Genomic DNA, 27,554 nt, shown 5'->3' on the forward strand with positions numbered 1-27,554 from the left:
GGTAAACCAGCAGGTATGGGGAGATAGTGCGAGGCCGCCCCGAATGCGATAAAGTGAACCGTGGAGGGAGTCAACTTTCAAGGGCTGGGAAGGTTCTGTTCCTTTTTCCCAGGAGCTTTTTAAAAATGAGTATTTCTTCAACGTGTTCTATGTGCTTTCCGGCAGTTCTGTAATATCACACAGTTGTCCAACACCCGGCAAAGGTAGGACTGGCCAATTGTTGTTCGTACACACGGTCTGACCTGCAATTATGGTGATAGTGTGTTCTTAATTAGTTTTTAATAAGTTCTCTTTTCCCTCCTTAGCAATATGGCCTCCACCTAGCCTATCTAAAACATATTTTGTCTTAACATTTTCAACACTTACTTATTAGAACACCTATTATTTTTTAAACACTATAGGTAGGAGGTTTACTTTAAAACTAAGGTTAGCAAAGGAAAAGGTTTCTATGATTTGGGGGGTAGGACTAGGAGGGGAAAAATGAGTTAGGTTTCTGAAAACTGCATACATACTTCGAAACACTATATTCTAAGCAACAAAGGGAAGACTATATATGAGCCAAATAGTGCAAGTCTCGTTTTAAACTCACAGAATATAACTGCTAAAAATTTATATCAGTAACCCAAGAGTTTCTATTGTGGGAGATCCATTGTCAAGAAGAAACACTTGAAATAGAATAACCTGGCAACCTGAATCACATTTCATATTTAACTCTCACAACAAAACGAGTGACTTTATTTGTAAAATACAGTAACGTGCCTTCACTCACCATTGAGTGCTGATGTCTAAAAAGATTAAGTGTGGAAAATACGAGCGTCAGTTTCCAGAGAATGAAATGCTTAGTACATTCTTTTTTTTTTTAATATATTTTATTGATATTTTACAGAGAGGAAGGGAGAGGGATAGAGAGCTAGAAACATCGATGAGAGAGAAACATCGATCAGCTGCCTCCTGCACACCTTCCACTGGGGATGTGCCCGCAACCAAGGTACGTGCCCTTGACCGGAATCGAACCCGGGACCCTTCAGTCCGCAGGCCGACGCTCTTATCCACTGAGCCAAACCGGTTTCGGCACTTAGTACATTCTGAGATTCTTCATTTACTTTCTTTAGTGACATCTAGGACTACGCTGGAGGTGACTACGTATACGTCTGTGTCTGTATCAAAGTTCGCTGCATATTTTAAGGCTGTGATGTATCCTATCCTTGAAGTCCCCAACTTCAAAGACTAGTCACTCTTGCATTGTATGCATGGCCAACTTTCTACCTACTCACCAGGAGCTGAACCGATAAAAACTCACCTTTTAGTTCTCTTAGCCCATCAATGGATTCCTAAGTCTCATTCATGTTTATGGAAAGTGTCCTTATGTGTCATGTGCAAAACAGAGCTGGGGGATATTTCACCCAGCGATGTTTTTATTGCAAGTATGCTAGGGCTAAAAAGGACCTAAAAAATCATTTCAATCACACGACATATTAGTCTCACGGGTGGAAATGAGCATATGAAGTGGTAGGATAAGAATTGACTTTAAAAACAAATACATTAGACCTAGCTGGTTTGGCTCAGTAGATAGAACATCAGCCTGTGGACTGAAGGGTCCTGGGTTCAATTCTGGCCAAGGGCACCTGTCTGGGTTACAGGCTGGATCCCCAGTAGGGGGCGTGCAGGAGGCAGCCGATCAATGATTCTCATCATTGATGTTTCTATCGCTCCCGCTTCCCTCCTCTCTGAAATCAATAAAAATACATTTAAAAAATAAAATAAAGCCCTAACCGGTTTGGCTCAGTGGATAGAGCGTCAGCCTTCGGACTGAAGGGTTCCGGGTTCGATTCTGGTCAAGGGCATGTACCTTGGTTGCAGGCACATCCCCAGTAGGGAGTGTGCAGAAGGCAGCTGAATTGATGTTTCTCTCTCATTGATGTTTCTAACTCTCTATCCTTCTCCCTTCCTCTCTGTAAAAAAAAAAAAATCAATAAAATATATTTAAAAAATTAAAAAATAAAATAAAAACAAATACATTATAGGAAAAAAAAAGGCCTGAGATCATTTCCCCCACCTTTTAGAATTTTAGGAGTAACCCTTAGCTAACTGATGATTCCGAAATATTCCTGCCAAGCAAATGGGATAGCTTATCTACCTACCGGTGAGCTCCAGTGCCAAGCCGTATCCACTCCCCACCGGCCATGAAGGAAGTTGTTTCTGCTGAATTATTGACTGGCATTTGAGCGATGCTTTATTTCCAGTTGGTGGTGGTGTGGACTCTGAACGTCGTGTAGATTAATGTATGCATGTGTAATGCGGCAGCCTGGGCCGTGGCGTGGAGCTTTCTCTAGGGCAAAGCTCTGATATCAGAATGGAACCTGCAACACCACAGATCTGAGTGAGGGTCCAACAGTGAAAATGACGGAAGTTGCTCATCATGAATGCTACTGTGGTTATTTGAGTTAAAACCTTCTAGAATCATGTCCAGATGAAGAATATCTTAAATCCTTTTTTATAGGGAATATGGCAAGGAGGCGTGTTTCCGGGGGCAAGCACGGCGTGGCGGTGGTTTCTGCAGTCATAACACTGTTGCATCAGTAAAGCACTTTGCGGTCATTAGTTATGTATGAGAGGCGGCAAGGCCATTTTCCTAATGACCCCTGCACCTGTTTCTCTGCACGCTCCTCCGTCCCCTTGTCTTTCCTTCGTGGAAAGAGCAGAACATCAAAGAGGCAGCGCTTTGTCCCTGAAGACTTCAGCCAGGATGCGGTGGATCAGAGAGTGGAAGCTCTTTCAAAGACATTTCCAGTGATGTCACTGTCCTTACTTCCAGGAACTGAGGGGCGATGCTGAATGGTAAAGCGGGTGGCAAGTGGACTAGCACAACTGTACTTTATCTTCTTCTTCTTGATTTCTGAATCCTCACCTGGGCATATTTTTCCCATTGATTTTTAGGGAAAGTGGAAGGGAGGGAGAGAGAGAGAGAGAGAGAGAGAGAGAGACAGAGACAGAGAGAGACAGAGAGAGAGAGAAACATTGATGTGAGAGAGACACACCAATTTGTTGCATCCTGCACGCCCCCAGACCAGGCCTGGGGATCGAACCTGAAACCCAGGTATGAGCCCTTGACCAGGAATCAAACCAGGAGGCGGGTGTTTGATGCACATGGGCCAGGGCTGTACGTTATCTTCTTAAAGCAGTGACTCTCCAATGTTTTGATTTTAGGACCCTTTATGCTCCTTGAAATTACTGAAGATCTCAAACAGCTTTTGTTTATGTGCACCACATCTATCAGTGTTTGCCTTTTGATAAATTAAAAATGAGGACATTAAAATATTTATTAGCTGTGCAAATAACATACTACATGTTTCCATAACTACTTTTTAAAAAATATATATATATTTTTATTGATTTCAGAGAGGAAGGGAAAGTGAGAGAGAAATAGAAACATCAATGATGAGAGAGAATCATTGATTGGCTGCCTCCGGCACACCCCGTACCGGGGATGGAGCCTGCAACCCCAGCACGTGCCCTTGACTGGAATTGAACCCGGGACTCTGTAGTCCACAGGCCAACGCTCTATCCACTGAGCAACACCAGCCAGGGCACCATAACTACTTTTTAATGGAAAACAACTGTAGATTACAAAACAAAAATGTAGTGAGAAGGGCAGCATAGGGTTTTGGGTTGTTGTTTTTTTTTTTTTCAAATATCCTATATAATAAAAGGCTAATATGCCAATCAACTGAACGGCGGAATGACCGGTCGCTGTGACGCGCACTGACCACCAGGGGGCAGACACTCAATGCGGGAGCTGTCCCCTGGTGGTCAGTGTGCTCCCACAGGGGGAGCGCCACTCAGCCAGAAGCCGGGCTCATGGCTGGCGAGCGCAGTGGTGGTGGCGGGAGCCTCTCCCGCCTCTGCAGCAGCGCTAAGGACGTCTGGCTGATGGCTTAGGCCCACTTCCCCTGGACATCCCCAGGAAGTTGGACATCCCCCGAGGGCCCCCGGACTGAGAGAGGGCGCAGGCTGGGCTGAGGGAAACACCTCCCCCTCGAGTGCGTGAATTTCGTGCACCGGGCCTCTAGTTTTAAATATCTGGCTTCCTAGAAGACAGTGTCATTCTCACATCTGCTTCCTTAGTCCGTCTGAGGCAATATCACACACCATGTGGATTCTAGAACACTCTATGTCCACTTGTGAGAGACTGAAAGGGAAAAAGGTCAATGATGTCTTAGCATTCTTATGAAAAGAGTTTTGACCTCACGGACCCCACTCTCCCGAAAAGGTTTCAGGGACACCCCCTCGAAGGTCCCCAGAACGCATGCCGTAAAATGGGCTTTGGCAGAAGGGTTGCAGAGACACTGTTGCCTCGGGGAGTTTAATTGCTCCTATTCATGCTCTAGAGTAGCGATTGTCAACCCTTTTCATCTGATGGCACACATACACTAATTACTAAAACCCTGCAGCACTGACACAAATGTAGGTATAATTTTGATTCGTTCACACTGGACGGCTGTTGCCATTGTTTTATTTGACAATCTAGGGAAAGGAGGTCAGTGCCCCTGACGAAAGAGTTGGTCTTGCATGTTTCACACATCCCTCAGCACCCCAGGGTGCCGTGGCACACCGGTTGAGAATCGCTACTCTAGAGACACAGTCTGTGTTTAAGTCAAGGCCAGGCCACCGTTTTATTTTGTGATTTTTCAATGTCATCATTAAACACAGATCTGGAAATCACTTACGTCCGTGGCCTTGAAGGAAAAGCAGAATTGTGTTGTGATGTGACTGGACATGGAAGGCTCCTTTCAAAAAAAACTCTGGAAAGACGGACACATGAATGGGGCCTGGCGCGGGGGGGGGGGGGGTAAAATGTGTTGGGATCTGTTCTCTCTTAGAGATCTTTTCCTCCTTTATCCGTGTGAAGCTGGGGAGGAGGATGAGCCCTGAAATCCACAACAAATAAGGCCTAATTGACACAGGTGAGGATGGCCAGCCACAGCATTTGGAGGCCAGGAATTAAAAGTGACGGCTGTAATTTGGAAAAACTGCTTGGCGTCTGGAATGAGATAAGCTTATGAGATGAAAGACTGAAGGCTGGAAAAAGCGAGGCCAGGATCATGGTGGCTCGGGCAAGAGAGGGACCTGTTGATAGCTGTGAAGAGAAGGATTTAGTCTGAGGAGGGGTCCGAGGAGCTGCCTGGGGGGGAGGAGGTGGCAGTTGTCCGGGAGCGTTGGTTGAATTCCTCACAAGCACGGGGACACATGGCACACCTCCGCTGCCTTTACCTGTGGGTTGGCCACGTGGCCACATCCTTTGCCAGTGGAATCCAGGCAGAAACCACGGGCATGACTCTAGGGTTGGGTGTGAGCTTTCTTCTGGTTCTGTCTTCCCTTCCACCTGGCTGGAGCCCCCGAGAGCCAGCTTTACCTGGGCACCTGGTGGAAGTGAGCTGGGGGTGTGGCGGAACCATGGGATGGGCATAACCAGGGTCCTCAGTGACATCGGGAGCGGAGCTGGCCGCTGGCCCACCGGGAACATTCAGCTAAACTGTAAGTGAGAAATGCTCCCTTGTTATTATTGTGCTTATTTATTACACCAGCCTCGCCCTCCCCTAATGCAAGAGGATAAAGACTACAGCAGCCATTTCCAACCATTTTCATCTCGCGGCACACATAAACTAATTACTGAAATTCTGCAGCACACGGAAAACTACATATAGTTTTGCCCATCTGACAAAAACTGGTATTGTTTTTTATTGATTTGCAAAATATTAATAATAAGAGTAATTACCTACCCTTTTGTTCCAAGGTGACTTTTTAAATGTATATTTTTATTGATTTCAGAGAGGCCAGGAGAGGGAGAGAGAGAGATAGAAACATCAATGATGAGAAAGTATCTTTGGTTCAGCTGACTTCTACACGCCCCACCCTGAAGGTCAAGCCTGATACCCAGGCATGTGCCCTGACTGGGAATCAAACAGTGACATTCTGGTTCATAGGTCGATGCTCAAACACGGAACCACACCAGCTGGGCCAAAACTGACTTTAAAAAAAAAAAAATCAGGAGCCTCTACTTGTACTAGTTAGTATATAAGGATTTCTGGTAGCAAGGTTTAACCAATCAGACACAACTTTTTTATGCGACATGACAAATAAGATGCAACTCTATTTCTGTATATATTTATTTCTGTATATATATTTATGGTTCAAGACAGGTGGCTATTGTGTTGGCTGTTGTCATGTTTTAAATTGGACAATCTAAGGAAAAGGGGCCTGTGCCCCTGACTAAACAGTCAGGTAATGCATGTTTTAGAAGTCCCTGTGGCACACTGGTTGAAGATCACTGGACTAGAACATTGAGATAGTAAGAAGTCAGGCTGACTCTACGTTTCTGAATCTGAATGACAGATTCTGGATGATTCATGCATTTATTCACTCCCTCCCTCATTCATTAACCCATTCAAACATTTATCTGATGCTTACTACATGCCATGTACTATTGTTTGTTTTATAAATGTACTAGTGGCCCAGTGCACAAATTTGTGCACACTGAAAGGAAATTAATTAGAAGAAATATTTTAATTTCGCCCTTTCTCTATAATAGAAGTGTCAACCAAATTTACGACCGACAATGACAGATCGAAACACACGCATGCACTTGGCGCCAGTGAGAGCTTTATATGTATCATGCAAGCGTGAGTCAACTTAGCCTTTTATATATATAGAATAAGCTTGCTTAATTAGACCTGCTTTATGATTTAGCTAAACTTTTTCCAGCCCAGTGAAGCACCCCAACTTCTCGTTCAGGTAATTGTCAGCAACACAGCAGTAAATATCAACACAGAGCAGATTATTATTGTAGATCACGTAGGGAGAACAAAGGGTGAAATATTTAACTGCAGCCGTGTTTGACTACATTCTGTGCAGTGAGAAAACCTGAAGTCATTTTCAAGGTCCACCATTTCTTCTTTTTAATTGGGTCAAGTTTCTAAGCTTTCTAAATGTCCACTTTCCGGCTAATGAAAAGAAAATAAGATTCCACCAAGTCTCCTATCTACCTACTCCAGGACTTCTGTGAGGATCAAATGAGATGAGGCACAGGAAAACGCTTCACAGACATTTGGTTAAAGTGTAAAATGTTTACACCTGGCTATAAAGCAAGTCATGTTCTGGGCTGAAGAAACTGCAAGGAGGCTAGTCGCTAGGGAGAGGAATCCGGGCGTTGCTATGTGACATCATTACCCAGCATCCACAGCCACCTTTTTCTGGCTGAGCTGGGCTGGGGGCCACATTTTGCAGCGTTGGCTGAGATTTGGTGGGGTGTTGCTCCAGGGTAGTGGCGGGGCCTGTGTCCCACTTGGGGAAGCCGAGTGTTGCTTTGTGGGAGCCAGGTCCGCGGTGCCATTTCTTCGTAAATGGCCAGTGAGCGTCACCGCAGCTCCTGCATTGAGCGTCGGCCCCCTGGTGGTCAGTGCGCATCATAGCGACCGGTCAGATAGTAGGACACTTAGCATATTAGCCTTTTATATATACAGATTTCTATTGATTTCAGAGAAGAAGGGAGAGAGATAGAAACATCAACGATGAGAGAGAATCATTGTTCAGCTGCCTGCTGCATGCCCCACACTGGGGATTGAGTCTAATACCTGGGCATGTGCCCTGACCAGAAATGGAACCATGAGATCCTGGTTCATAGGTCGTCGCTCTGCCACTGAGCCACGCTGGCCATGCCGCGCCATGCACTATTCTCTGTGCTGGCTGTAGATGTCGCAGTGAGAGAAACAGAGTCCTTGCCCTCATGAAGCTTATCTTTTTGTGGTGCATTCAAATCTCATACCAATAAATGCACACTGTAATGGAGGCAGTGATACAGGTCATACACAGCGAAAGAGAAAGAACGCTTACCGTTTGCAACAGCATGGATGGACCTGAAAAGAATTCTGCTGAGCAACGTAAGCCAGTCAGAGAAAGATAAGTATCACATGATCTCACTCATAGGTGGAATCTAATGAACCAAATAAACGGAGGATCAGAAATAGACCCAGAGTCTTGGAAGCATGAGCAGACTGTCGAACCTCAGAGGGAAGGCAGGGGAGGGGGTGGTGGGAAGAGATCAGCCAATGAACTTATGTGCATATATGCATCACCTGGACACAGACAATGGGGTGGTGAGGGCCTGTGGCGGGGGTGGGGGGTGGGGGGAGATGGGAAGGGTCTGGAAGAGGTTTATGGTGGGAAAAGGAGGACCTATTAATACTTCCAACAATAAAGTTTAAAAAGAAAGTCAAGCAGATAAAGGACTTGAGCTAGAATGATCAAGCAAGGCTTCTCCTAGGAAGTGACTTTAAAGAGATGCTGAGCCCTCAGCCGAGTGGAAATGAGACTCCTGTGCATGGCATCACAGCGATATTGGAGCTGCATCTTTGCCTTCTGATGTGTCCCTGATGTATACAGAACTGTATGAAAAGCAATGGCTCCATGTTAGTAGAGAAGTATCCATATTCACTTACATAACTAAGAGAAAACAAATGAATCTGAGTAGAATAAAAAAGCAGGGGAAACAGCAATACAGTAATTTATAGAAGAACCGTTGGAAGGAAAGCGACTGGAAGGGTGTAAGGGGGGGGGGGGCGGGTGGGAAAGACGTGTAAATGTGAGAAATAGGTGAAGAGATCGGGGTGGTGTTGGAGAAAAAGAAAAGACAATGGAAATGTCTCAGGAACTGAAGCCAGAAGCTTGCAGAGGGGCAGGTATAAAAGCTGTGCCCCAAACATCAGAAAGATCAAGGAAGATAAGGGCTGAGAAAATGCCTTTGAACTTGGCTGAATGGAGATCGTTGGATACCATAAAGAGGCAAAGATGGAAGCCAGATTTAGGAGGGGAATTAGGGGGACTATTTTAAATACGGTCCATCCAACCTTCACCATTGCTATTGGACATTTATTGGGTGCAGTGATCCTGCTGAGCTCTCCTCTGATAACCAGAGAACCGCCGAGGCCCGTTGCGAGGTCTGCGGAGAAGGACGGAGGAAGGCCCAGAGGCCGGTGCTCCCATCCATCCCTTTGGGTGGGCTCTGGAGGACCGAAGTCCCTAAATCGGTTCTCATCCCCTTGGCTGTCTGGCTTTGCTGAGTTTAGAAAGACTCAAGAATCTACAATCCATGCTGAGCGAAATAAGCCAGTCGGAGAACGATAAATATCACATGATCTCACTCATTTGTGGAATATAATGAACAACATAAACTGATGAACAGAAATAGATCCAGAGACAGAGAAGCACTGAACAGACCATCAAATTTCAGAGGGAAGGTGGGGGGTGAGAGGGGGGGCGGGTTAAAGATCAACCAAAGGACTTGTATGCATGCATATAAGCATAACTAATGGACACAGACACTAGGGGTGGGGTGAGGGCATGTCTTGGGGTGGGGGGTTGGTGGCTGGGGAGAGGTCAATGGGGGAAAAAAGGAGACATATGTAACACGCTATGTAATTCTTCAAACAATAAAGAATTTAAAAATAAAGAATACAATCTAGCAGACAAACCAAGTAGATGTTAAAATCCCAGAGGCCACAACTAAGTTGTCAAAAGAAAGTAAGTAGGAGTGGTAATTACCTAGTAATTATAAGAATCCAGACAAAAATCTAAGAGAAAAGCCCTCCCAGCCTGTTGTAAAACTGTTTGAGAGGGGAGCAATTTGTTTAGCTTTGTTGACACTGGGCTCAACTATGTGATGTCTCACCAGAGGCAATACCCCGGGCTCTTTGTTACCCTACCATTAAAAAGGTAGCCGAACAGACAGACTTTGGAGGGTGCGGGGGGCGGGGGGAAGAAAAGCAACATGTCTGAAAACCACATGAAGTAAAGAAAAAAAAAATCAGTGAGGCCTCAAACATTCAGGTAGCAAGAGGCGAAGTCCTCATATGTTTCGCATTACATCCCAACGCCCACGATGCTTTGCGGGCCTGACACCCTGGGGAGGCGGAGCTCTGCTCTTGGAGTCCCTGAAGTGTCCCTAGTAAGACAACTGGGGATAACGCCTGCCAGAATCTGCCTCTTCTGCAACGATCCCTACCAACAATTCATAGGTTCTCTTCCTTTTGCTTTGCTCTGTGCGAAACGGTAGGGTGTATACAACTATAGATGTGCCCATAAAGTGAGTCCTTTGAAGGGGGATAAAGACTGAATCCAGCCGAAACCGGTTTGGCTCAGTGGATAGAGCGTCGGCCTGCGGACTGAAGGGTCCCGGGTTCGATTCCGGTCAAGGGCATGTACCTTGGTTGCGGGCACATCCCCAGTGGGAGGTGTGCAGGAGGCAGCTGATCGATGTTTCTCTCTCATCGATGTTTCTAGCTCTCTATCCCTCTCTCTTCCTCTCTGTAAAATATCAATAAAATATATTTTTTAAAAAAAGACTGAATCCAGGAACACACACCAACACACCACGTGACTTAGGATCTGTGCTTCAAAATGATTACTTATCCCCACCAATATTTTGGGGGCGTACATGAGAGCATACAACCACATCTTTGGCGAAGAGGTAGGAATGAACGGGAAGGAGGGGGTTTGAGGGCCAAGGTAAAGGAAAAGGAAAGGAAACAGGCCTCTGATGGGCGAAGGGGTGAGGTCCAGGGTGGAAAAGTAGGTCTGGACAAAGCAGGCGGCTTCTGTGAGGACAGCGGAAAGTCACGGTGGTGTTTTAGTGCTGTTTCCCCCCAGAATGATAACGACCCCATCTTTTTTCTCCCTGAGCTCCAGTTTTGGGGTTATGTTAAAGTATATAAAGCAACACAATGAAGACACTGCCATCCTTGTAAAGTTTCACTTATTCTGTGTCTTGTGGAATCCACAATTGGCATATAAAAGGCTCTCCAATCTAAGCTTGGATAATTTTTTTCTGAAATATCAACTGTGTTCACCCCATGCATTTTCTAAAATGCATAGCATGTACAAAGTATATTCATATGGAAACGTAATTTGCCTCCCATACCTAGATTAATTTGATATCACCTGATAGTAGTTGTATTTTTTTTTTCCAAAGACAAAATCTTAATTGTTAGTCTTTATGGAAAAAAAAAAAATGCCACGGCAATCCAAACTACATTTGTTTTTAGAAAATCGATTTTATTGTAGAGAGAGAAAAAAACATTTTTCTTCGAATTGAATGATGATACATTTATTTTTATACTTGAGAGTTAATGAGGCTCATTTGCTTCCCTCCCACCCACTGTCTCAGAACGGCAGCCTGAATCCCTCACAGTCGCTTAGTAAGAGCACATGAGCAGCAGCTTCTGGGAAGCTGTGAGAAACAGGAAGGTCTTGGTTTTATAGGCACACTGTGACTACCCATCTCAGAGAGAAATAGGCCGGGATAAACTCATGACAGCTGGGCACCCTCAGGAGTCCCCAGACCTCTTGGTATTGAGCTCATGACCTCTACAGCGAGCCACCCATAAGCCAGGTGGGCGGCTGGCAGTGAGCGAGCGCTTTTGCGACCCTCTCTCTTACGTTTAGTCAAGTCCTGCCCTGGCCAGCGTGGCTCAGTTGGTCAGAGCATCACCCCTTACACGGAAAGGTTATGGGTCGATTCCAGGTCGGGGCACATGCCCAGGTTGTGAGTTGGATCCCCGGTCCGGAACTCACTGGAGGCAACTGATGGATGTTTCTATCTCACATCGATGTTTCTCTCTAGCATTCATGCTTTCCTCTTTCATTCTCTCTCTCTAAAAAAAAAGAAAAAATCAATAAAAAACATATCCTTGGGTGAGGATTAAAAAAAAGAGTTTAGTAATGTCCTAACTGTCCCTAGAGGTTGTATTCTGCAGTATGTATTCTTCTATCAGTGGGTGTGCATGAATAGCTATGGAGCAAGGGAAAGCAAGACAGCTTTTGAATCGTGAACGCAGTTGGATTTGGCTGTTAGTAAAATAATCGTATGTGTGAGCAGTCAGGGTTAGGAGCCAAGTGTGAGGCAGATGAGAACATGGTTCTTCCTTCTTCTTGTCCCTGACATGAGAGTTCTGGGCATTTGGCTTTTAGACCCTCCCGTAGCCACGAGGTGATGGCTTCCGTCCGCGCCCCAGGCACCAGCCCGGGTGACTGTCTGACACTGTGCCTCCTTCTCGCCTGGAAACACGGAGCATGCGTGTAGCCCATCTCGCAGAAGAGGAGAGCATTCTCTAGTCGAGATAACTTGCCTGATGTCTCACAGAGTTGGTGATTACCGTCACAATCACAATTAAATTAATTGCACTGGTAATTTGCATAACAACAGCCTTTAGATGTACTTCTTCACAAAGCGGCTTTTATTGCTCAGATGCAACCGGAAAAAAAAGCCTAGAAACTTGTGTGTTGCATTTCTGATACCGTGACTACGTCTTTCCTTGAAAATCAACGCCTCCAGGTCTTGGAAAAGCGAGACTGTTCCGGGTACAACCAGGTGTTTATGGCTACTATTGCCTTCTGGCTCTCCGGTTACTTTCGGTTTCTGAAATGCACTGTTTTGTTGCGTTTTTGTCTTCTTTTTATCTCCCCCCCACCCCCCCCCCCACCTTGGTGCTCCATAGGGATTATTTCCTAGCCCTGCACCACTCACCCAGCTAATCCCAACTCACCCGCCCGTGGCTCACCTCAGACGCCTGTGCATCACCAAGCCCAGGTCCTAGCCAGGGGTGGGCAAACTTTTTGACTCGAGGGCCACAATGGGTTCTTAAACTGGACTGGAGGGCCGGAACAAAAGCATGGATGGAGTGTTTGTGTGAACTAATATAAATTCAAAGTAAAGGAGCGGAGGGGAGAGCAAGAGAACCGGATAGAGCAGCCGGATCCGGCCCGCAGGCCGTAGTTTGCCCACGGCTGGACCAAAGCCTCCCTGGCTGGTCTTGTTTCTCATCCTCTAACCCGCCCTCCTCTTCCCGCCCCTCCCCAGTGTTGGCGGTGTTACTCTCCACACACAGGAGTTCTACAAAAGCGAAGATTTCTAGCAAGAATCAGGCTTGTGGGTGGGGCTTCAATCCTGTTTCTGCCCGTGGTGCTGGTCTGTGCACCGTGGTTGAAGAGATTTGTACCCAACTACGGGTGAGCTAAAGTCAAATTACGGCGGCCCAGGAGACCTGGCTCTGAAAAGATTATGTGTGAAGTGCTCAGCCATCTGTGGGTAGGTTGGTGGCGGTATCATACATTGTGAGGTTTTTCTGAGTAATGACAGTTACGTAGAAATTACGTTTTGTCTCGAGACTGTCAACCTAAAGTGGCCCTCACAAGTCTACATTGATTTCTTGTAAAGGAAAAGGACTACAGAGCCGTTAACGTATGTATACGGTAAGAAACGAGGCTTAGCGAAATGCATAGCAGTTCATCGGTGAGAGTGATGTGAGTGTACAGAATGGATCCGAGTCCATTAGATCCTATACAGACTCTACGGCAGCCTATCACCGTCCATGATGGTGGGAGACTGCGTATCAACGGATTGGATTGTTTGTCCTAGACATAGACAAACGACCATGCAAGGATCTTGAACATCTTGCATGCATTTTAAATTACTTATGCAAATATGCGTACGCACAGGTATATTTTTAAACGAGACGAATGTTTACCTGCCTCTGAAAGTGTCAGGCTGTGTCTCATGTGGCCTGACATCCTTTTACTGCATGGTGGAACTTACCGTGACATTTCTATCCTCTAACATCCAATCATCTTGGTTTTAATGAAAATATTTTCCTTAAATATTTTGAAAGCAAAGCATCTTCCCCGAATCAAAACTGACATTTTAATTTGAACTCTCCACTTTGAAAAGAGTTTGCAGTCAAAATTCATCATTAAAATAAAAAAAAAAACCTCGATGAAATGGAAAATAATGATGCCGGCTCGCTCCTAGAAGCATCTGGAATAGAAATGTGAACGATACCGTCGTTTAATGCTCGGTCGGCTTCTCTCACCGCCGCGCAGGGGTTAAGCGGGAGGCAGAGCTTGGCGCAGTGGAGAGGCTCGTGGCCTTGAACTCAGAAGAGCTGCGTTTAAGACGCGGCCGTGTCTCTTATCAGTGGATGGCTTTGTTTAAGTAGCTTCGTTTCCTCATCCTTAACATTGGCAAGGTGATAGGCAGGTCAGAGAGGCTCAGGCAATATTCTGAGGGAAAGTGTGACAAACAGAATCTCACAGATGTAACATTATGAAGACATACTTGGTACATTTTCTAACAAAGGATATTGTTTGCATTCGGGTTCTATAACATCGGTACACGTTTGATTCAATTATCTTAGTGCTAAAGCAATATGTGGTAAAGGTAAAAAAATACCAACACAGACCATGAAAAATTTAAAAAGCAGAAAGGAAGAACTGAGACTCACGCGTAATCATTCCAAATAAGATTTTCACATGTTTATGGCATTTTTACCTAAATTTTATCTTATGAACATAGTTTTAAAAAGTATACCCTGTTATTGATTGCCGTGTGCAATATATAAAACACAGTGTTCCTTTTCCCTTCACGTTATGTTATGGCTAGAAGCCCGGTGCATGAAGATTCGTGCTGGAATGGGCTTTCCTTTCCCTGCCTGCTGGCACCACCTTTCTGCTCTGGCCCCGCCTTCCCACGCTGCCCAGAGGCCCTGAGAGACTGGGGGTGGGGCAGAAAGCCTGCGTCGTCACCATGGCGATGACGAAAGCGTCCCGCCCCCGTCACTCAGCGCCTGTGTATGCAAATTAACTGCCATCTTTGTTGGGTTAATTTGCATACCACTCCTGATTGGCTGGTGGCGTAGCGGAGGTACGGTCAATTTACGTGTTTGTCTATTATTAGGTAAGATCATGTTTTCATGATGACACATGTACTTTATAGGACTGAATACGTTACTAATATGACTTTTTAAAACATATATATTTTTATTGATTTCAGAGAGGAAGGGAGAGGGAGAGAGAGAAATAGAAACATCAATGATGAGAGAGAATCATGGATCGGCTGCCTCCTGCACGCCCTACACTGGGATCCAGCCCGCAACCCGGGCATGTGCCCTGACCAGGAATTAAACAGCAACCTCCTAGTTCAAAGGTCGACACTCAACCACTGAGCCACGCTGGCCAGGCTAATATGACTTCATATGAATGAGCCATATTTATAATTTACTTAACCACTTCCGCATTAGTTGAACAAAAACTTCAGGCTATTTTCAATCTCTCAACCAGATGGATATTGTTTTGTTTGTTTTTTTTTTTTGAATCCTTCCTTGTACCCATTCACTAATATTTCTGGATGGAAGAGTAAACAGCATTTCTGTGCGGCTATTTTTGGATGAGACTAACAAGTAAATTAGATTGCTTTCCATGATGTTGGTGGGCCTTACCCAATCAGCTGACAGCCAGGACAGAACAGAAAGGCAGCTCCCTCCAAGCTAGAGAGACTTCGGCAGCAGACGGCCTTCGGACCTCATCTGGGAAAGAGTTGGCAGCAGTTTAGTGAAGATTAGGCCACAAACCCTCCTGTGCTTGAATTAGGAACACAAATGTCTTTAACCGATGTCAAGAAAAAAAATTCCTAAGTTTACAGTAGCCTTTGTAAGATAACAAATTAGAATCCAGTAATTTTTAAAAAATGGATGTGCCCCGATTTTTCAGAATGGAGAAAGACAGCAGGAACACGGGAACGCTGGCTTGTGACAATTCCTTTTTCTCAACGTTCACTTCGGTGTTTCTATTTGTGATTGGCGTCGCGACATTTACCCTGCAGAACAATTGTGTTCAGTTTCACAGCCAGGGCAGTATGTGGTGTACAACTGGATGGCTGAAACAGAAACAGTATCAGACCGAGGCAATTGTGTTTTTATTTAAGAATTCCAGTTAGAGCAGAAGTGTGTTCAGATCTTTTTCTCCACCTTTTAGGAAGTACATTCCTCAACATCAGCTGCTTGGAAGTCCTCTTAATATTTGCATATTCATTTCTGCCAATTTCAGTGGCCGCTCATTTTACTGAAGTAAATGCGATGCCTCCAAGGACTACCCATCATACTCCATTGCAACCCTCCAGGAGGGTCCTGTGTTGTGTTGAAGTCAGAGTTTCTTATCGGATGTGAGATAGCAGAGGGATGAGTTCTGAGGCAGCTTCATTCTTACCTGCCGGACCAGAGTCCCACGGACATCACTGGAACGTGTACCTCCCACCAATGAGGATTACACATCTTTTTTTTTTAATGTATTTTATTGATTTTTTACAGAGAGGAAGGGAGAGGTATAGAGAGCTAGAAACATCGATGAGAGAGAAACATCCATCAGCTGCCTCCTGCACACCTCCCATTGGGGATGTGCCCGCAACCAAGGTACGTGCCCTTGACCGGAATCGAACCCGGGACCCTTCAGTCTGCAGGCCAACGCTCTATCCACTGAGCCAAACCGGTTAGGGCAGGATTACACATCTTGAGCCAAATCGGATATGGCAGAGACAAGAGGAAATTCGGACCATCATTCAGGCAGTGCGGACACGACCCCTCCTCGGCATGTGACCGTGTTGTACAAATGATGCAAGGAGGCACGTGTGTGTTATAATGTTTTCTTTCCTTTGGCGGCAACTTATATGGTTATGCAGACTTTCTCTTATGACTATGTCATTGTTGTTACTATCCTATCTAATAAAGAGGGAATATGCTAATGGATCCTCACGCTGTTGCAAAGATGGTGGCGCTCACAGCCAATAAGGAGGGAATATGCTAATTGACTGCCCCGCCCTCAAAGACGGTGGCGCCCACAGCCACAAGATGGTGGTGCCCAATTCCCTCAGCCCTGCCAGGGTGCCTGCCTCCAGAGTCCCCCCGTCCTCTCAGCCCCCCAGCCGCCCAGGGTCGCCCGAGGCTCAGGTAACCAGGGCTGGCTGAGGCTTGTGCTGCCGGCAGTGGCAGCAGCAGAGGGGTGATGGGGGCATCGCCTTCCCCTGATTGCTGGGTCACCACCTGCCCCTGAGGGCTCCCGGACTGTGAGAGGGGCAGGCCGGGCTGAGGGACCCCCCACCTCCAGTGCATGAATTTTCATGCACCGGGCCTCTAGTATATTTATAATTATGATGATGCTGGATGATGACAGGTGCTATTAAATATACTCTAGTGTCAGTGATGGATTGCTGAAGAGGACAGTGGGGTGGGGCAGAGATAAGATGCTTGGGGAGACGATTGGAAGAACATCATGATGACAGTCCCTGGTTGCTAGGGAGCAGCCCAGCAAACAAACCACAGTCAGATTGAAGGCAAATATTACTGAGTGTGTGTGTGTGTGTGTATGTGTGTGTATGTGAGTGTGTGTGTATGTATGTGTGTGTGAGTGTGTATATGTATATATGTGTGTGTGTGTATGTGTGTGTATGTGTATGTGTGTGAGTGTGTGTATGTGTGTGTATGTATGTGTGTATGTGAGTGTGTGTGTGTATGTGTGTGTGAGAGTGTGTGTATGTGTGTGTGAGAGTGTGTGTGTGTGTGTGTGTGTGTGTGTGTGAAAGAAAGAGAGATAGAGATAGAGATAGAGAGGGAGGGAGAGAGAGATAGAGATAGAGAGGGAGAGAGAGAGATAGAGATAGAGAGGGAGATAGAGATAGAGAGGAAGGGAGAGAGAGAGATAGAGATAGAGATAGAGAGAGATAGAGAGGGAGAGAGATAGAGATAGAGATAGAGAGGGAGAGAGAGAGAGAAATAGAGATAGAGACAGAGAGGGAGAGAGAGATAGAGACAGAGATAGAGATAGAGATAGAGAGGGAGAGAGGGAGAGAGAAATAGAGATAGAGATAGAGAGAGAGAGGGGTGAGATGCTAGACCACACAGCCACATAATACAGCAAAATGTACATTCATCTCAGCAAATGCTGCACTCCTGTGTGGGGTCTGTTCTGGGCAGGCTCACACAGCAGGATCCGTGCCTTCAACGACCTTCTGTTGACATTTTAAAAATTCAGCATCTTTGCCTCATGCTATAGATTTTAAAGTGAGCTTTAAATCCCGAAGGCGAGCAATTTAAAGACCATTTTCCATAGGTGGCATAGTATTTAAAGCTTTAGATATTTTAGCATAAATGCCACATAAAATAAAAACTGTTAATTTTTTTTACTATTTTATTCTTCTTTCCACTTCCTATGAAAGGTGCAAAAAAACCCCAAAACCCACAAAAAAACAAAACAAAACAACATCCCAGTCATGTCACTGCACCCCGAGCCTGTGCTGGTGGCCTGTGCCCACAGCAGCCCCGCTGGTGCAGGTCCCCACAGCAGGAGGCGGATGGCAGCGAGCAGAGCAGGCCTCCACCGTGGGCTCCGAGCCCGATCCCAGACACCACAGCTTCCTCCCGGCCAGCGGGGAGGACCTCCCGAGCTGACTGGACTCCACGGCGGCCGGGCCTGGAGCCTGCGAATGGGAGGTCGCTGTCTGAGCGCATCCAGGGGCCTGGCCGCTAACCAGATCGCCCCTCTCCACGTCTGGCCCCGTGGAGCTCCCGTCCTTGGGGTGCCCGGGGCTGCCTAAGCGTGTGTGTGTGTCAGGCTGGGCGCACAGTGCTGTGTGCTTACAGGACATCTCACTGGAAAATACACCAGTATTTTGGGGAAGAAAAGTGGAGTGAGATGGTCCCAGAAGCCACTCCCGCCCTGGCCGCCGTGGCCCCGCGGGTAGGATGCCACCCCTCACCACAAGGCCTCCCGCTCGGTGCCCAGGCGGAGAGCAGGGGTTATTTCTGTGGCTGCTTTCCTTTCACAGGAAGTGGGAAGAACAATAAAATAGCAAGGAAATAACAGTTTTTACTTTACGTGGCACAAATGCAAAAATACATAAAAATCGCCCTAACCGGTGTGGCTCGGTGGATAGAGCGTCGGCCTGCGGACTGAAGGGTCCCGGGTTCGATTCCAGTCAAGGGCATGTACCTTGGTTGCGGGCACATCCCCAGTAAGGGGTGTGCAGGAGGCAGCTGATCGATGTTTCTCTCTCATCGATGTTTCTAACTCTCTCTCCCTCTCCCTTCCTCTCTGTAAAAAATCAATAAAATATATATTAAAAAAAATGCATAAAAATCTAAATAATATACGACATGGGAAACGGTCCTTAAACCTGTTTGCCTTTGGAATATAAAGCTCCCTTTAACGTCTACGGCATGAGGCACAGGTGCTGGATTTTAAAAATATCAACAGGTTGTGGGTTCAGTCCTGCTTGGGGTGCATCCTGGGGGCAACCGATGGGTGTTTATCTCTCCCATCCGTGTTTCTCTCTCTCTCTCTCAAAAATAAAATCAATAAAAAAGCATATCCTCAGGTGAGGATTAGGGAAAAACCCTAATTATTTTAGTTTCATCCTCTGGTGACGCCATCATTTGCCAAGATGAAGACCCACTGCTTGGCTCCCGGTCGGCCCCAGGGCTCCGAAGGGAGGCCCTATGAGGACACAGCGCGGCTGCGGGGAGCCAGCCTTGGTGAGCGAAGGCCAAGGCCGGTTTCGCTGGTGGTCGGAGGCACGCCTGTCCAGGAGGCAGGCGCTTTGGTTTCGCCACGACCTCTCCTCCAGGCTCCTGGCATCGCCGACAGCTGCCGTGCCGGGTCATCAGAGCGCACTTAGCTCAGTCACCATAAAGGCGTGTGCCCCCTTCCCGGGTAGAGGACGCAGAGAACCAGAATGTGTGCTTGTGCGCCAGCGTGCCTGCCGCAGCTGCTGCAGAGGGAGCAAGGAGTCCTCTGTTCGGTGCCTACTTTGTCCTGAAAAACTCCGTGTCTTCTTCAGCCTGTTGGTTCTGACCCAGGTGCACCATTTTCTGGAAAAATCGTTATTCCTCTGTACTCAGAGACAACGCGTGGGGAACGGCCAGGAGCAGCGTGGAGCTCTGCGGGAGGCGGGTTTGCTGTTTCTCCAGCTAACCTGCCCAACCAGGTGGGTTATTCACGGCGGAACTCCTTGGGAGACTTGGACGCAGAGTATAGGACACCGGATCGCTGGACACCAGCTGCCCGTCTGCCTTCCTCCGGACCGCGAATGTGCTCCTGCCGGGATTCGTGTTCCCCGTCCGCCCTCCGTCCTAACGGAGGGTGATCTCCCCTCCCAAGAGCCGATCCCACCTCCAGCCTCCTTCTCAGGATCCTCATGCCTCGGAGGACACAGTTTTCCTTGTCCCGTTTTCTCTCACCTCCTTCTGCGATATTACCACTAGTATTCTACCAGGGGTCCTCAAACTTTTTAAACGGGGGGCCAACTCACTGTCCCTCAGACCATGGGAGGGCCGGACTATAGTTTTAAAAAAAAACTATGAACAAATTCCTGTGTGCACTGTGGGCCCGGGACGCGTCGGCTGCTAAGCAGGGCAGGCAGCGGCCCCCGGCGGGCCGGATCAATGTCCTCAGTGGGCCGCATGTGGCCCGCGGGCCGTCGTTTGAGGACGCCTGGATCCTGTTGTGATGGGTCCCATCTTAAAAAATGTTGTCTCTCTCCTCGTCCGAGGAAACTTTTCAGAACTATCTGCGTGTCTTCACCTCCCCACTTCTCAGTCACCCCTCACAGTGTCTGTCCCACCGCGTTGCTGAAACCACCATTGTCAGTGTCACCGGTCCCCTGCGCCACACCCAGCACACTTTGTCCATGAAGTTGATTGAGGAGAAAGTTGCCACCAACAGCTGTTGCTACTGCGTGTTTCTCTCTGTGGAAATAACTGTACCTTTCTTTTCTTTTTTTAAAAAAAATATATTTTATTGATTTTTTACAGAGAGGAAGGAAGAGGGATAGATAGTCAGAAACATCGATGAGAGAGAAACATCGATCAGCTGCCTCCTACACACCTCCTACTGGGGATGTGCCTGCAACCAAGGTACATGCCCCTGACCGGAATCGAACCTGGGACCTTTCAGTCCGCAGGCCGACGCTCTATCCACTGAGCCACCCCAGCCAGGGCTCTCTGTAGTTTTTGTTTTTTTAAAAAATATATATTTTATTGATTTTTTTACAGAGAGGAAGGGAGAGGGATAGAGAGTTAGAAACATCGATGAGAAAGAAACATTGATCAGCTGCCTCCTGCACACCTCCCACTGGGGATGTGCCTGCAACCAAGGTACATGCCCTTGACCAGAATCGAACCTGGGACCTTTCAGTCTGCAGGCCGACGCTCTATCCACTGAGCCAAACTGGTTAGGGCTGTACTGTACCTTTCATCAGAGAGCTGACGCTGTTAACAGTGTGCTCCCAAGAACTTCTCCACAGCCAGGCACCCCCATCAGATTCCTCGTGTTCTCTCTCTCTTCTGGGAATGTGGTCCCTCTTACTGTTCCTTTTTTAACGGCTGAAATAAAAGTCTGAGCCTCTGAGTTTATGAATAGACAGAATAACTTATGTGTTTCTTTCATATATTAGGATTTTAAAAATATGTAGTGGTCAATTTTACCCACCTGTTTTACATCAGGGATTTCTGTGGCATTCCCTTACTGTTCTTGATATTGAAAAGGTGAATTTTGATGGTTTTAAAAATCGCTTTAAATATAAAATTATTTTTAATCATATCACATATGCTAGAAACATGTTGCATGACCACTTACTGTTCAATGTATGACCAAATATAAAGAAATAATATATTTCTACATTGTTTATCTGACATATTTTTTTTTAGAGAGAGAGGAAGGGAGAGGGAGAGTGGGAGAAACACTGATATGAGAGAGAAACATTGATCGGTTGCAACTGGCTGTGTACTATGACTGGGAATCAACCCAGCGACCTTTTGGTGCATGAGGTGACACTCAACCAACGGAGCCGCACCAGCCAGGGCTATCTGCTGCATTTGAACAATGAGTCTCTTGAATTTTTCATCTTTACAAAAGAGCGAACATTGGAAAAACGTTACTTTATAAAATTCTAGTGGACTTTTAAAATATCAGCCTTTTGAGATATAGTCTATACTCAATAAAACGTACCTATTTAAAAATGGTTCAGTGAGTTTTGAAGAACATATCTACCTGTGGAACTTCAGGGTAGAACATCCTCATTCCCAAAAGCTGCCTCCAGCTTCTTTGTCTCAACCACTGACCACACAATTAGAATAATACTCTACCCAATCTTTTAAGTCCGGTTTCTATTACTCAGTGTAGATTCATCCATGACATTACGTGTACCGATAGTTCATTGTGTTTTGTTTTTTTGCTAAATAGTATTGCATTGTATGGATATACCACCATGTTTATTCATTCACCTGTTGTTGGACATATTTCCAGTTTTTGACTAATATGAATAAAGATTCTATGAATACTTGTGTATAATTCTTTGCGTAAACATATTCAGAACCACTGGGTGATGCAGTTAGAGAATAAAAGATATAAAGTGAAGTTTTTGAGAGCTTCACACTCATGAAATGGAACTACATCTATATAATAAAAGCCTACTATGCAAATCGACTGAACAGCGGAACGATGGGTTACTATGATGCCCACTGACCGCCAGGAGGCACACGCTCAGCACAGGAGTTGCCCCCAGCCCATAGACCCCAGGCCAGCCAAGACAGGTGTGAGCAGGGGCCCCCCGATTGCCCTGCTGGTCGCCCCACAAATCGGCCCTGATTGCCGGCCAGGCCTAGGCATCCTACCCGTACACAAATTTCACGCACCGGGCCTCTAGCTAATAATAATTGTCAATAACATAAGCTGGTGAGTTCTACAGCAGAGCTAACCATAAAGTATTGCAGAAGAATAAGGAGGAAGCTGTTCAATTGGGTAAAATATCTATGGTTAGAAGTGCTGGGCTGGCTCGCAGCTCCGGAGGCCAGGTACCCGTGCTGACGCAGGCTAGCCTGGCTCCACTAGCTGCCCACTTCGCTCCGGCGCGCTGGGGGATGGGCAGCCAGCCCCTGGAGGCCTAGCCCAGCCTCACCATGGCGGACGCCTTCGCAGGCACCTGGAAGCTAGTGGACAGCAAGAATTTCAATGACTACATGAAGTCCATCGGTGTGGGTTTTGCTACCAGGCAGGTGACCAATATGACCAAGCCTACCACAATCATCGAAATAAATGGGGACACGATCACCATACAAACACAAAGCACCGCCAAAACCGGATTGGCTCAGTGGATAGAGCGTCGGCCTGCGGACTGAAAGGTCCCAGGTTCGATTCTGGTCAAGGGCATGTAACTTGGTTGCAGGCACATCCCCAGTAGGAGGTGTGCAAGAGGCAGCTGATCGATGTTTCTCTCTCATCGATGTTTCTAACTCTCTATCCCTCTTCCTTCCTCTCTGTAAAAAAATCAATAAAATATATTTTTTAAAAAAGCAAAAAAAAAAACCCAAAAAACACAAAGCACCTTTAAGAACTCAGAGATCAGCTTCAAGCTGGGGGTGGAGTTGGACGAGACAACAGCAGATGACAGAAAGGCCAAGTCCACCGTGATGCTGGATGGAGGCAAACTTGTCCATGTGCAGAAATGGGACGGGCAAGAAACAAAACTTGTGCGGGAGCTCGTGGATGGAAAACTCATCCTGACACTCACCCATGGCAATGTAGTGTGCACGTGCACTTACGAGAAAGAGGCATGACCTGCCTACTGCTTCACTGACTGCTCCTCTGCCAACTGGCTAGCCCTGGACTCAGCACCAGATTGCCTCGTCTTTTCCTCTGGCATTTTGTATAAATCCACCTTGGGCGGGGGTGCGGGATTCTTCTGGGGTCAGGTGCACCATCCTGGATTCAGTTCCAGCTCCCATTGTGTTTTGTTTTTTTTAACTGCATCCAAAGAGTGCTCTCAGATCAGTAAAGCTGAGCCAAGGCCACCCAGTTGCCTTTTGACTTTGGTGACATGAAAAAAAAAAAAGGCGCTGGGCTGTGGGTGCCCTGACACTGTGCTGGCCTGTGTGTGGCTGTAGCAGACAGCTGGAGCTCTCACCCCAGGGTGTCCCCCACCATTTGCTCGGAGGCCATGGACCACATGGTCCTGCCATGCTTCCTAGCCAACGGCTCACCCAGCAAGGGAGCTCAAGAAGGTCCAGCCTAAGAGATGGGGACGCCTCTAGTGTGTGAGCTGGACTTGAGGGTGCCTGACCGCACCTTCCTTGCAACTGAGCATAGCTCCAGACACTTCCTACCCATCCTTTCTCCCTTGAATATTAAGTAAAAACATCAAGATCTTACGATAAGTTAACAGCTTAACACGAAAGGAACACAAGGCAGCCATCCTGTGTTATTGATAGATTTCTATAGTTTATATTTTAGCAAAATGTAGACCCAAATGGAGACGATGACGGTGAATTGTAAATGATCAGGTTTCCATTTTCTCTTCCTCAGAGGGGAGACCCAGGGGACGCTTCTGGTCGCCCCGCGTTTCCTGGGAAGCTCCCGTACGCAGACCAGCGCAAGAGCATTCCTGTCTACATGCGAGCGTGACGCTGCGCAGTTTTAGACACTGTGTCTTGGTGATTACCACATACCCCAACTGCCACATAAATTATCTTTATAAATAAAACTTTGCATGCATATGCAGCATCCAGAATGGAGCAATAAATTGGTCGTGACTCCTGTCTCCGATGGCGCCACTTCATCACTTCCTGGAGCGAGTCGGGGCCGAGGGCACGTTGGTGAACGCCTTTGTCTAATCTCCTCTCACGAGGCACCTCATATTTCAATACACAACGGGTACCGTGGGCCTGGGAGGGACGGAAAGTTCGCTTTCCTGCATGCCAGTCTTCTTACCTTCCTGCCTACAGCCAACTTAAAAAAAATCACTGGGAGAAATGTTAAGCAACCAAACCTTTTGCAAAACATGTCAAGATTAATTGCTAGGTTCACTCACGGGCTGTGTAGACTGTTTCCTAAGATCCTCATCGTATTAGGTACAATGATTCATTTTCCCTTTCTTGGCACAATGTCTGCTTCTTCGCAGATACCCCCATCAATAACGCGGCCCGGGCGGGCCCTGCCAACACGGAACGCACTTGGGAATGCAAAGCATAAAACGCGTCGGGAGCCTCTTTGGTCCTTAAGACTTTAAATACTCGGTCTCTGGCAGTTCAGAACGCTCATTGTGCCGAACGGCATTACAAGAATGAGCCAAACCCCTAACCTTGGTTTATACTCAGCCCATTGGGAAGCTGTTAATCTGAGATCTGGGCCTGGTTCCCCGTATTTCTCGGTTCTGTGATCCTGCAGCGCTAATCCTGCCGTTTCCTGGGCAAACTCGTGAAAGGAGGTCACAAGCCTGGGAATCGGACACTGACGGGTCCTGGCGGGTCTGGGCCTCTGGGCCCAAGGCCTCCACTTCTGGCCCGTGAGAAGGCTCTCGCCTGGGCTGCTGCAGGCAGGCTGAGCTGCAGTGAGATGTCAGCCTCGCATTGGGGACCAGAATGCATTGAGAGGGAATCGTCCATCTGAGAATAAGATGGAAAGAGCAGCCAAACAATAAAACCGGTTTTATTTTGAACCTTCTCAGACAACCTTTATGGTGGATGATGCCAGGCGAGAGCTAAAAGCAGGCCTCCCGCTAGCAATGACAGTGAAGGGTGGTAAAAATGCGAACTCTGCACAGTCTAGACAGGGGTGGGCAAACTTTTTGACTCGAGGGCCACAATGGGTTCTTAAACTGGACCGGAGGGCCGGAACAAAAGCATGGATGGAGTGTTTGTGTGAACTAATATAAATTCAAAGTAAAGGAGCGGAGGGGAGAGCAAGAGAACCGGATAGAACAGCCGGATCCGGCCCGCGGGCCGTAGTTTGCTCATGGCTGGTAGTAGTTCCTTAGAAAAGCAGCGTGCATTCCAAATGCTGCCTGAGTCTCAGGACTTCCTCCGTATGACGTTTTCTCGTGTTTTCTTTACTCTCGTTTCTCCCTTTAACTAGAAACCCCCATGCCCCACCTTCCCTGGGGGAGACCTGGGTGGTAGGACTTAACGGGACACACAAATCAGTGATCTCTCCCTGCCCTCATGTGCTCCAATCACCTGGCCATCGGCGTCGCAGTCCCCACATCGCATCTCCGGCTGCTCTCTATTCTAGCACCCGTTTCGGATCCTCCATCAGGTGCCTGTTTCCTGAGAGCAGAGCATGGGGCTGTGCCGAGGTGGCAGGAATCGTGCTGCGTCCTGGTGGACACGCGGGGGCTGCTTGTTGGGTTTCTGAGCATCGCTGCAGACACGCCTGCGTCTTCCCCGTCCCAGCTCTGGGCAGCTGGAAACTCAGGGGTTCGAGTCCACAGGAAGATACTGCCCACCATGCCTCACCCTCCCTTGGGGGCCTCCGGAAGCCCTTATTCCTGCGGCACCCCAAGAGCTTCCCGCCCACCAGCCACGGTGGGGACACAGAGGACACCCCACCGGTAACATCCGGCCTTCGTGTGATTGGCCTTTAACAGAGTCCTCTGGACTTGAACCCACTTGCCATCAGCGATGGCTCCTGTACCTAGTGGAGCCTTAGGCCCTTCCGCTCTCTCTCCCCAGGTGGTACCTCCGCCTCCTGCTCTTCTCATTGTCCACGGACAGCTCCACTGACTGTCCCCACATTGATCCATTCTGATCGTTGTCTGATGTAGTTTGCTGTGGTGTGTGTGTGGGGGAGTTGAGAACATTTGCTGCCTTACATTTGGGGCCTATCTATAATTTTGACATTGGCGCAGGTAGAAGACATTAGCGCTCTATCCTGCCCCCCGCCCCCCGCCCCCCCCCAACAGTCCCAGGGCTGACTTAAAGGGCTGGGCGCCGTCCCACCGTACCGCTCAGGTGGTGCCTGCGTACATTCACAGCTCAGCGCCTCCCCACGGAAAGCAGCAGCCGGGGCCAGAGCACGTTACCCAGGCAGCTGCTGGTGCAGCGCTCGGCGTGGCCAGGCAGGCTCCCTCTCGCTCGTTAGGGTTCAATATTCTTTAGCATCGGGACTTACCCAAAACAGACTGGCCCCGGATCAGAGCTTCCCGTTTTCCAAAAAATACGGCACAGGTGGCTGAGCTCCATTTGAACTTGAATAAGGGTATTCGGGGCTTGCACTTGGATACCTCTATCGTTAGCATTTTCAGAATAAGAACTTCAGCGGTAAATTGAGGCTCGGCTATGGCATGAGTTAGATCTTCTCATGACTTATTGAACTTAAAATTAATTTGATCTCTTTACTAGCGCCACCAGTATGGAAACATGAGCCCTTACATTGGTGTATTTTTGTTTAAAAACACACAACACTTCATAGGAGACTTTCCAAACATAACCACAAGTAGGAAGTACAATAGACCCCACGTGTGCATCACCTGGCTTACACGACCACCCCCTCTTGCCATCAGGTGTCTGTCTGGATCAGGGGTCCTCAAACTACGGCCCGCGGGCCACATGCGGCCCGCCGAGGACATGGATCCGGCCCGCCGGGTGCCGCTGCCTGTCCTGCTTAGCAGCCGACGCGTCCCGGGCCCGCAGTGCGCACAGGAATTTGTTCATAGTTTTTTTTTTAAACTATAGTCTGGCCCTCCAACGGTCTGAGGGACAGTGAACTGGCCCCCTGTTTAAAAAGTTTGAGGACCCCTGGTCTGGATGATCACAGTAGTTAGATAGTAACAGAAAGCACCTCACTGCCATATTAAAAATGCTATAAGGTTCCCTGGTTTGTAAGGAACTATGCTTTGGGGTGAACCTCAT

At 47.4% G+C, this 27,554-nt stretch overlaps 1 protein-coding gene across 1 annotated transcript; it reads left to right on the forward strand.

The window, feature by feature from the left end:
* Nucleotides 1-22,829: 22,829 nt before the first annotated feature.
* LOC308253794 (fatty acid-binding protein, heart-like) lies at nt 22,830-23,562 on the forward strand (the record flags this gene model as incomplete). The annotated part of the gene is made up of 2 exons (XM_080679545.1): nt 22,830-23,020; nt 23,252-23,562. 2 exons carry the CDS (start codon nt 22,830-22,832, stop codon nt 23,484-23,486), a joined length of 426 nt encoding a protein of 141 aa, XP_080535671.1. The 3' UTR covers nt 23,487-23,562.
* Nucleotides 23,563-27,554: the final 3,992 nt, after the last annotated feature.

Source organism: Plecotus auritus (genome assembly GCF_963455305.1).
Source record: "Plecotus auritus genome assembly, chromosome: 7".
In the NCBI taxonomy this organism is placed as follows: domain Eukaryota; kingdom Metazoa; phylum Chordata; class Mammalia; order Chiroptera; family Vespertilionidae; genus Plecotus; species Plecotus auritus.